Genomic DNA, 11,424 nt, shown 5'->3' with positions numbered 1-11,424 from the left:
CCCCTGTCCCTTCCTGTTTAGGCCCCGCCCCCTCCCTGTTTAGGCCCCGCCCCTTCCGGGGTGGCTCGCAGCTACTTCAAAAATTTTTTGAAGTGGCCCCTGGGCAAAAATGATATCCCACCCCGGCTCAGACACACAAGTAGGTCCCGTGGGCTGTGTGCTGTATCCACGCACCAGGGAGCGGAATAGCTGCCACGCACATTGCACCTGCCCCGCTTTCCCGCCACACGGCTTCCTTCCACACCTCTGGGGGCTTATCCAAACCCAAAGGAGCTGCCACCCCACGCCAGGGTCCCCCAGGGATGCAGAAGCCGTTAAGCCGGAACCAAAGGCTGCATTCCCCAGGCTCCTCCAGGGGATTTCTGGCTAGGCAAGGATCCGGGACCAGCACCGAGGAGTCGCCAAGCACAAGCCCCCTCGGTCAAGGGGCAGGGATCCCCAGCGATGCTCTTATAGCTGGGTCTATTACATCACGGGGCACGTCCGTCACCGTCTGCTCCGACCGCCCACTACAGGGGCCACTAGGCAGCCGCGTTATGGAATTAACTCTCTAACCTCACGTCGGCAGCTGTCTGCTCCCTGTTCGTCCCCATGCGAACCGTCCACGCTGCAGGTATCTGTCGGCAGAGAGTATGCTAATGAAGCGCTCATTAGCATTTGTCGCGTTGTCATTCGCGTATCTCTGCCGATGCTTCTTGCGCAAGAGGTTTTTGTGCAAAAACAAGCAGTGGAGACGGGTGCGTTTTGAGCAAAAATCCCCTTTTGCACAAGTTCCTGTATACCTCCTTTTTGGAGGCATAAGAGATCTTGCGCAAAGGGGGGGTTTGCATGGAACGGCCCTGTCTCCACTGCTTGTTTTTGTGCAAAAACCTCTTGCGCAAAAAGCACCGGCAGAGATATGCAAATTAGACATGACAAATGCTAGTGAGCGCTTCATTAGCATACTCTCTGCCGTGTAGACGTAGCCTAAGAGTTTACCAAGAAACTCCTATTACAAAGATAATCCTTACGAATTAACTATGGGCAGCAGACACGTAATGCATCCCACATACCATTGCGAGGAAGGTATTTTACAGCTGAACATTTTCGGGAGATTTTGGGGATGCCTTTGAACTCTCAAAATAGGTTTTAAAGGGAGCACAAAATGTTGATTTCTAGAGCCCTTTGTTAGAGTGTAATTTATTCCGATAATTAAATATATGGCAGGCAAATATTGGGAACAATTCCGGCTCATTACCTTATATTCAGAGACTCCTCCGTTATTCCTTTTGCCTTCAAAACAGGTTGCAAAGAACAAAATCTAAACAGAGAGGAGAATATAAATCAATACGGCCTTTAGAATGATTACCTGGAAACGTCACCTATGTTTAATCCTGAAGGGCACCAAAATACTTTAGAATCGCAGGCCCCTACGTTCAGAGAAGCGCCTTGTGTCAATGGGACATGTGTTATGTGTGCGGCCAAGTAGGTGCTTACATGTTATCCTGGATAGGGATGGGCTGCAGGTTACGTGTGTCCTGAATCGGAGCCTTGAACTGATGCTCAGTCAAAGACGAGAAGCACTTCAGCCGTCAGTAAAATGCAGCTGCTTCTGGGATAGAACCTGGCTGCTGGTTAATTGCCAACGGCTGAACTATGCCGCATTTCAGGGTAGGTTTCCCCATGGGCGGTGGGAGAAGGCAGGGCTGGAGGAAACAACCCCCCAACCCCGCCCCTTCTGCCCAGGCCCCACTCCCCACAGGATCCAGGCCACCCGCCCCCCACCATAATGGAGAGGGAGAAGGGCATTTTTCCCTATCTAACTGAAACAACACGGTGAATTGAGACAAGGAGACTGGGTCGGAACCTGCAGTTGTTATTTAGACAGGTTCCACTGGGGCCTAGGCGTAGATTTTAAGGTCAAGAGGAATCATTATCCTCGGCTAGATTAGACGATCGTAATCACCAATCGAGGCTGCAGAATGTCACCCGGGAATTTCTGCATCATGAGCGTTTTGCCTCGGCAAGGACAGCCAAATGACACCCAGCGTTAGCACCAGAGCAGCAGTTCTGCCAGGCCACCGTGGTTACATGGAAGCAGCTGCCAGAGAGCAATGAGCAAAGCATCCACGTGCTACTCTAGCGTCCACCCGGACGAGCGGTGGAAGCAAAGCCTCTTCGGCTAAACAAAAGCGCCACTGTCTCAAAAGTCACGTCAGCTCTCCGCATGCCAACGATTCAAGGGAAAAGCCGGAGAAGCAAGCTCGTTACGTACCTAACGCCATTTCCAGTATTGGAAGTAAGAGGAAAACATAATAAGCATGCTCCAAAACCCATTACAGCTCAGCAAGGGGGAAATTGACATTGGCCGGGAGGAATTCTGTTTTGCTCATGTCGGTGGAACCAGGCAAAGGCCCAGGAGCTGCAATCGTAGAGTGAACCTGTGGGGTTGCTGTCTGGGAGACACGGATGGGAGGGCGTCTGCCCCGCACTGGCCCTACAAGAGTTAAAACCAGCCAGGAGAGGCTGAGGGGCAGGCAGCCACGTGAGGGCCCAGCTAGGGCTGTATCAATAGGGGCTCCTGGAGAGGAAGAGGAGCTGGGAAGCAGGAGGGGTCTGGCTGCTGGGGAAGCCACAGAGGTTTCCTGAGACAGAGCAGGGCTGGGGAAAGGCAGGCAGAGCTGGGGTACAGCTGCAGGGGGAGCAGAAGCTGCAGGGGGAGGGCCTGCAGTAACTCAGAAGACAGATAATGGAGGGTAAGACCCCGGTCAACAGGGGGCGCTCTGGGGCTGAAGAGCTAGTTCCCAAGGAGACCAGCAGGAGGCGCTGCAGCAGTGAGTCACGACCCTGTTACAGATGGCATGGCGGCACAGCCAGGCTGGAGCAACGGTTACCTCTTCAAGGCTTTGTTCCTGTCGCTGTTGTGGAAGACGAGAAATTTGGAGTAGCCGTTTTTGAAGAATATTTCCAAGGCGATCTCCTGTAAGGATAAACCATGTGCATGAAGACCCATGGAGCAAGGGCTGAGCATTGCAGAGAGAAACGTACCGTCGGCCCAGTGTGGCGGGGTTATTAACGCGAAGGACCTGATTTTGTAACAAGCGCCATGCGCGAGAAATGAGGAGGGCCGACTTTCACAGTATTCCCGGCCCAATAGGCAAGACCCAATGGGCCGGAAAGAGTTCAAGAAGCAAACCCCTTTGAGCTATCACCAGTTAAAATAGATCTTTTAGGCTACATCTACACTGCGGAGCTATTCTGGGACACCGGAAGTATCCCCAAATAGCTATTCCTCATCTTTTGAGCAAGCCCATTATCCCAAAATATAACGGGCGTGCTATTCCGACGTCCCTGCAAACCTCATTCCACGAGGAGTAAGGGGTGTTTCGGAATAGCGCTCGATTTTGAAATTTGGTGCTGTGTAGACAGCGTCAAATTTCAAAATGAGCTATTTTGAAATTAACTCGAAATAAACTACGCAATTTGCATAGCTCAAATTGTGTGGTTTATTTTGCGCTCCAGGTGCAGTGTAGACACACCCTTCCTTATTTTATCTAACGCCAGTTCCAATATTAGAGTCTCCTGCTGGAGCTAGGGAGATTTTTTCGTGTGCGCGAATACTAAATATATCAATGCATTTGGAGGGCAGGGGTCCCCAAAAGTATTCCTACAATCAGGTTGAATCTGGCTAGCAGTTTTGTCTGGGAAAAAAAATAATTTCAAAACAAAATAGTCTGACAACCGAAACAGAAGGCGGTTCTGTTGAGAAATGTAGCTAGTTAAAACATCAGAGGAAAAACACCTTGAAAAGCAACCTGAAACTAAATGAAAAATGGACACAACATTCATTGCATGTCCAACAAAACGATTCGCTCCCATCTCTTTTTTCCTTCATTTTTTTTCCATTGTGACACACACAAAATAATAAAAAACCCTGAAAAGAGTCACTTTCCATTTGAACCAAGCCTCCTTTTTTTTCCATATTTGTGGGTTGTTCCCCAATCAGAAAAATCCATTATTCTCTGAGCTCTACCGGCGGTTTGGGTTCCCGAGCTAAAAAGTTATCCCACGAGAGTTGGGCCAGTAGCACTCTGTCTTCTCCTTCTTTGGGGGTCTGCGGGAGCAGAGCACTCTTGAAAAGATGCCCACTTGTTCAGAAACTTAAACTAGGACTGGATTTGAAGCATCTGGTTTGGAAAATCTTGGCCCGAATTATAAGGGACACTTTTCCACATCTTCTTCCCTGGCAATATTGGTTTAGTTCTTGCCGAACATCTGTCAGGGAGGATCTAGACGGTGCTTGGTCCTGCTGTGGGGGCAGGGGACCGGACTTGATGACCTCTCGAGGTCCCTTCCTGTTCTAGTGTTCTGTGCTTCTATGAATCAGACAGCTCAGTGATAGGGCTAGGAGGGACAGACGTTTCCAGGACCCAGTGTTAGCGAAGCAGAAGTGGGGACAAGAGCAGAGCTGTGAGGATGGAGAAAGACCGTTCCTGAGAGGTTACAATTCAAGTAGTTCCTGGCAGAGATAATGATGGAGGGAACACAGGGGTCACCCCCCCCTCCCCGCCGCGATTTGCTGCTTGGCTTGTATTGAGCACGCTCACTAGCACTGCTGAAGTGGGCTGCCCTGACTCTGTCCCCCACTATCGGCAGGCTCAGGTCATCTCTGGTCCCTGGTCACATTGTACCAGTGTTCTGGCAGCGCTTGCCGAAACATGGCGGATGGACTCCTACCTGTAGGAGGAAGCGCATCGGGTGTATTTCCTTAATGTCGCAGTAGGCATACCGGGCACACGCCTGATCTCCCATGCCCGGGTCTTTGTGGCACATGTTGAAAATAAACGGATCGGTGATGCTGAAAGAGGCAAAAAGAGAAATGCACGTGAGGCGGACAAGACCTTGGCAACCAACACGCTGGCTGTGCGGGACGGCTCAGGCTTCACCCTATACTCTGCTGCCACCGCAGACTCTAGGAACACCCCCCGTCAACGCGCAAGCAGCTTCTACAGGCACGTTTCTACGGAGCCTTGTGTCCCAGGACGGCTGTAATGAAAAGGTTCCAAACACCCGCAAGGCAATTTCCTACTGGATCCTGAAACAAAGAGGCAGCTAATGGAGCATGAAGGTGCGTTTGTGCATTTTAGGATACGCAGGCGGATGGAGAGCAACAGCCTCCTGTACACAATGGAGTCCAAGCGGCAGCAATACCAGGAGGCCAGTGAGAAAGGCTCTGCAGAGGCGGAGGTGGGAGGAGATGGGGGTTTGTATGAAGGGCAGCGCTGTCATATCTTTCACCCCATTGGGTAGCACCTTACTTCTCAGATTTTCCCATTGGCTTGAAAGGGTCTTCACACCCTACGGGTCCTAAAATCAGATCCAAAATGAAGGGTCCTGGCTGGTGTGGCTCAGGCTGTATTGCAACCAATGGTCCCTAATTGTTTCCCATCTATGTGCGGACTAAATTTTATGTGCACCAAGGCCTGTGCCGATGTGCACCACTCATGGGAACACATACTGCTGGCTGTGGGAGTTTTGCTAATCAGCTGGGCAGCATTTGAATCTCTCCTTAGTAGACACCCAAGCGAACCCTGATCGCAGACCGGCTGCACACCCCTCCTGACACTCCTCCCCTCCTGCCCGGTGCTCTCTCTGGGGCAGGTCTCACCGCGGAGGGTGAGCCTTCACTGGCAGCTGAGCTTTCAGGCCCCACAACAGCCCGGCCCATCTCTGCGGCTCTCTCAGGCCGTGCCTGGAGCTGCCTCCTGACCTGGGTGCTTCTCTACTGGACCGGAACCTCAGTCCCTCTGGCCCCTCGCTAATCCGTAGCAGCTGGGCGCTTTGGAGCGGGGTGGGGAGAAGCCCAGGGGCCCATACTCGGTGCTGTGATGCTCCCCGAAGCCACAGGGTTCCCCAAAGTGGGGCGTCTCCCGCAGGGCTCGGCCTGCAGGCGGGGCAGAGGGACTCACCTGGACAAGCAGTGCTTGGTGCAATAAACCTCGTCCACCTGGGACAGGACGAAGTGCTCGCCGAGGTAGAAGTGCTCTTTGCCAAAGAGGAGCACCCCTTCTGCTGCCAGGTGCCCTTGCACCAGCACCACCGAGGATCTGCACGTAACCTAGCCCGGAAAGAAGGGAGGGAGAGATGTAGCCAGGACTTGGCAATACCCTTTGCCTGTAGCGGACACGGTCTAGGTGCCGATCTGGCAGGAGCATCTGAGCACCTTGCAAACATTAATGAACTAGCGTCACGACCAATGTTCCCTCTCACTTTTCTGCCCATGTGCGGAATAAATTTTGTTGCATGCACCAAAGCATGTGTGAATGTGCACCACCCGTATAAACATACACTGTGGGCACTGTGCTAATCAGCTGGGCGGCACCTGAATCTCTCCTGGGCGGCCACCCAAGGGCTCAGTTTCCAGAAAACACTGCTCACAAAACCCCTGTGAGGTAAGGAAGTGCACCCTCTATGGTACAGAGGGGGAGCTAAGGCATACAGCAATGAAATGACTGGCCTGCAGTCACATGGGCATGTGCCACGAGTCTCGGAACCACTCGTAAGCCACGAGGCCACCAGCCCTTATACCTGGGGTTGGGGGAAGGCTGTTTATCTGCTGGCTAGGTGAGGCACAAGCTGCATCACTACAAAATCCTTCCCCCTCCGCCCCTCCATCCCTCCCTCCTAACCTAGCAGACCCACTTTGGGAAGCAGACAGGAGCCGAGTCTCTCTCCCGGGCGTGGAGGTGCTGGTGGCTGTGGCCTGGGCCACACTGGGGACACGTCTACACTAGGTAACTATTTCCAACCCCCCCCCCCTCGATTTACTCACTCCCGAAATCACAAAACCGAACTAGCCTGTCCTCGCCATGGGGAAGCCTCGAAATGAGCCCAAGGCAGGCTCCCTTACGGCGGGCGCACGGGAGAGTCATTACTTCGCATGACGCCGGGGAGTCGTCATTTTGAAAGAGCGGCACCGGCGCGTCCACATGGCCACAATTTCAAAAGAGCTAGTTTGAACCCAGCATTCCTTCCCGAGGAAAGCAGGCATGCGGATTGCGAAATCAGCAGCCCGTTATTTCGAAAGGATGGGCGTGTGGATGCTCCGCTTATTGATTCCACCGAAGGGGGATTATTTCGAAATAACGCCCTATGGAGACCAGGGCTGGGAGCTGTCGAGGCCAGTTCATTTCACTTGGGCCCAGGGGTGAAAAGAATTTACTTTTCTTACAGGCACTGTCCTATCGCAACCCGGGTCCCTGCCAGCTCTTTCAATAGCTTCCCATTGGCTTTTGCCGCAGCTCAGCTGGCTCTTGCCGGAGCTGCGCCCTGGGGCGCACCCACCTAATTTCACCTCTGCTCAGCCCTCCAGATAGTCATCCTCAGATGAGTCACGGTGCCATCTGGCCCACCATGTGCAAGAGACGGAGGTTCGGCACTTCCCCAGATTTGGGGCCAGCTGATTTCAGCAGCCCTGGCCTGGAACCTGACCAAGACCCAGTGTGAATCCCTGAAGAATGCTGCCTCCCATGGCCCTGACATGCCCCTGTGGGCAACACGGGGTTAAAAACTAGCCTCCCCTGGAGATCGGCTACCATCAGCACCCTGTGAAGGCTGGGGACAGATCAGCCCCACAGACATGCCCGACTCCTCTAGTCCATCCAATACCTGTCATCCACGCTCAAATCCACTTCATTTAAACGCACCGCCCCCCTCCAGCCACACACATTTCCATGTTGTTAAAAATAAACCACGCTCGGGGCGGAGGTATTTATTCCCCAGTCTGAACAAGGAACACATTTAATTCCTGCTGCGTTACACAGATCTGACAACGAAGAGGTGTACCCACCGGGACATGCCTGTACCTACAGGGCCCCCATCTAATGAGGTACCAGCCAGCTTGAAATTAACATAGATTAAATAAACTTTCCCATTTTTTCCTAACAGAATCGAGTGCGCTGGTTGCTAGAATCATTAATCAATGATGCAAAGGTGACATAAAATAATTGAATGATTACCTTCTAAGGTATTGCCTAAAGCATATACAGATTGCTCTCTGCTCATTCAGACGCAGGAAAGGAATTAAAGCAGACACCATCAAGAGGCTAATGGTTTGCTGCTTTTTTTTTTAAGGATATTTTTACAAATAAAACATGTATTTGGTTTTAAATACTCCCCCCCTCCTACATCTAATGGACTCAGGGACCAGATTTTCAAAGGTGTTTCAGAAGAGCTGGCAAGGAACTGAAATTTCTGTGCCCTGGGAAAATTGGCGTTTCGATTTTTTTTCCGTTCCACACTGGAACAAAGAGCCAACCACTCCGGAGACAGGATGAAAGTCAATCCAAACTTTTCCGTGTCAACATTTGAAAATAAACGGTAACAGACGACACAGGCCTGCCTGCTTCAGCATCGAAACGCGAGGCTTCCAGCCCAAAACACGTTGAAGCAGGAGGTTTGGACGGCCTTGGTGTGGACCCTTCGTTTTAATGTGTAGCCCTGAACAAAACGCTGCTAAAATGGCCCCGCTCCTACACAACGTTTCCAGGTCCGGGGAAGGGCACTTTTCCTGCCACCAGCTCTTCCCGGCAGAAGCCTGAAGATGGAGATGGGTGCTGAGTGTGCACCCAATTCAATCAAAGTCCCAGCGATTTCAGTAGGACAGTCTGGCCTAGTGGGCGTCTCCCCTCAGCTAAACGTATAACGCAAACACTCACAAAACCATCAGAGTAACAAGCTCTCCATCCACACTCACCCACACACCCTCACACAATCCAGATCCCATCTTGCTCATTTTCCAAACGGCTCCCCCGCGCCCAGGCTGGTGGCCTGCGCTCCAAAGGCCAGCGACTCCAGAGACAGGGAGGAGAAGTCCAAGGCGAAGGGCTTCTCCTGCGAGCCGCTCGCCCTGCATGCCAGAGAACTGCATCGGAAGCACACCCACGGTGGCTGAGCTAGGAAGATCGTAGGACATTCATGGCCCTCCTAGCTCCAGGCACGGGGAAGCGGCTACTTCAATCCATACCATCTGTCTACTATGACAGGGAAGGAAATCGATTTGATCGTGTTTTTGGAGCAATGGCCACCAGTCTGAGGTTCATCCATGTCTGAGCCATCTCTGGGATCCACTCAAATTCATGGCGGCCGTGCGGTCACCCCAGGGGAGGGATGGCCCCATGCACACGGCTCGCCCCATAAGACAAGAGCCCTCGGAGTGCGCAGGCCACCAGTGGAACGGACGTTCAGTGCTGCTGGTTGCTGGGTTGCCACCGTGTTGCTCAGACGCGTTGGAACCGAGACTGCGGACACAGGGGGCATGCGGTCTGGCCTGGCTGGCTTCCTAAGCACGCTCAGTCCTGCTAGCAAGTACAACCACCTGCAAGACACATGGGCTACATCTAGACTCGCATGATTTTCCGCAAATGCTTTTAACGGAAAAGTTTTTCCGTTAAAAGCATTTGCGGAAAAGAGCGTCTAGATTAGCACGGATGCTTTTCCGCAAAAGCATTTTTTGCGGAAAAGCGTCCGTGCCAATCCAGACGCGGTTTTGCACAAGGAAGCCCCGATCGCCATTTTCGCCAGCGGGGCTTTTTTGTGCAAAACAGTTTTTAGCTGTCTACACTGGCCCTCTTGTGCAAAAACATTTTCGGTAAAGGGCTTTTGCCCGAATGGGAGCGTCAAAGCATTTGCGCAAGAAGCACTGATTTCGGACAGTAGAACGTCAGTGCTTTTGCGCAAAATCAAGCGGCCAGTGTAGACAGCTGGCAAGATTTTCTGCAAAACGTGCCAGTCTAGACGCAGCCACGGAGTTGTGCCTGTCCCACCCTGTTCCAGGTCCCCCTCTCCTCTAGGACCACAGAAACCCGGAGCCGCCCTCTAGCCTTGCTTTTTGTGCCTAGATCCAGTCCAAGGAGCCCTTCCATTTCCCCTCTGGCCAGCTCCTTGACTTCACGCCCCTTAGCCACTCAGTAATAACCCTGGCCACGTCCCCTAGCTCAGCCACCCTTCCCCGTAAGTCTCACGGGGCTGCCACGCAGGGCGGTTGTGTAAGAGCCGGGGGCGGTGAGGAGCTCTGCAGAGATTCGGGGCCTAGGGAGGGTGAGTCCACGGGGCCCAATGCCTGGAGGGGCCACGCGGGGTGCCACGGACCTTGCCGCGCTGTTCCACTGTGAGATCCCTGCTCTCGAGGCCGTGCACCGTCAGCCCGGCCACCCCTGCTGTGGCGATGGGGTGCAGCCGCACCCGGCGCGTGGGGCGTGCGCGAGAGGAAAACAGAAGTGGGGGCCGCCAGAAATCTCTCTCTTCCGCCCTGGCTCAGGAGTGAGCAGCAGTGGTGGGAGCCTGCTCCACCCTCCTTGCAGTCAGCTTTTGCCAAGCACCCCCGAGGGATGGGTAGGAACATCCCTGCTGGCCTGTACCCACCCCCTCCTCTGGGCACCCTGGGGGGCCGGTGACCATGGGAGCCGTTTGGCAGGCCAGGAGATACAGCTTTCCCCTCTGGTCCCGGCCCATGGCAAATCCCTGCCCACCCGGGGCTAGGGGAGTGGGCATGCTGGGACTGCAGGCCGGGTCCCTCGCCCGCGGGGCGTCATGGCGCTGACTTGCAGGGCCGCGCCCGCAGAGACCTTGCCGCCGAGCGCACAGGGGGCCTGCGACGCTCCAGATCTCACGGCGGCTTCTCTGCCGGTGCCGCGCTCGCCCAACCGGGTCGCACCGCACACGCGACGTGCTCTCCAGAGCCTGCAGCCCTGCGCTGGAGCAGGGGAACTCCTCGTTGCCGTGCCGCCATGCCACAGGCAAGCCCGTTCCGCTGGCCTGTTCGGCGTGCCTGCGGCTCATTTGCGAGGCAGGACCAGGCGCGCTAAGTGAGCGCAGGACAGCCAACGTCACCTCCTACTGCTTTTTTCAATACTCTGTCAGCGTCACAACGCCGTGACGGCGACGGGAGGAACGTGGCTGGCACTTGTGACGGCTTCCCGCCGAGTTACAGACGCACACCCGCCTGCAGCCTCCGAAGGAGATTAGCACAATTCACGGAAAGTGGGTTTCTCGGTTTCATGGCCTGCTCCTGCTGCTGGGGGCAGGAAACATTTAACATGGCACCTCATTGGCTCTGGTACCTGCTGCGCAAATGGGACGAGGGGCCAGCGCATTGGAGAGACAGCATGTGACGTGTTTATTGGGAAAATGCCAAGAAAATCTATTGAATCAATCTATCTATCCCCATACACCCCCTCTATCTATCCCCATACACCCCCTCTATCTATCACCATACACCCCCTCTATCTATCCCCATACACCCCCTCTATCTATCTATCTATCACCATACACCCCCTCTATCTATCTATCTATCTATCTATCACCATACACCCCCTCTATCTATCACCATACACCCCCTCTATCTATCTATCTATCTATCTATCTATCACCATACACCCCCTCTAT

At 53.7% G+C, this 11,424-nt stretch overlaps 1 protein-coding gene across 6 annotated transcripts in view; it reads right to left on the bottom strand.

The window, feature by feature from the left end:
• WDFY4 (WDFY family member 4) overlaps nt 1-11,424 on the bottom strand; it is a 187,041-nt gene that overhangs the window by 48,125 nt on the left and 127,492 nt on the right. For all 6 annotated transcript variants that reach the window (XM_075934641.1, XM_075934642.1, XM_075934640.1 and 3 more), the window contains 4 exons: nt 5,949-6,097; nt 4,717-4,837; nt 2,874-2,959; nt 1,238-1,300 (listed from right to left, as the gene is read on the bottom strand). In XM_075934641.1, coding sequence (XP_075790756.1) covers nt 1,238-1,300; nt 2,874-2,959; nt 4,717-4,837; nt 5,949-6,097 — 419 coding nt within the window. The remainder of the gene's footprint in view (nt 1-1,237; nt 1,301-2,873; nt 2,960-4,716; nt 4,838-5,948; nt 6,098-11,424) is intronic.

The sequence above is a fragment of the Pelodiscus sinensis genome, chromosome 8 (genome assembly GCF_049634645.1).
Source record: "Pelodiscus sinensis isolate JC-2024 chromosome 8, ASM4963464v1, whole genome shotgun sequence".
NCBI lineage: Eukaryota > Metazoa > Chordata > Testudines > Trionychidae > Pelodiscus > Pelodiscus sinensis.
Note: the sequence above shows the minus strand (reverse complement) of the source record. Positions and strands in the feature narration are given on the sequence as shown.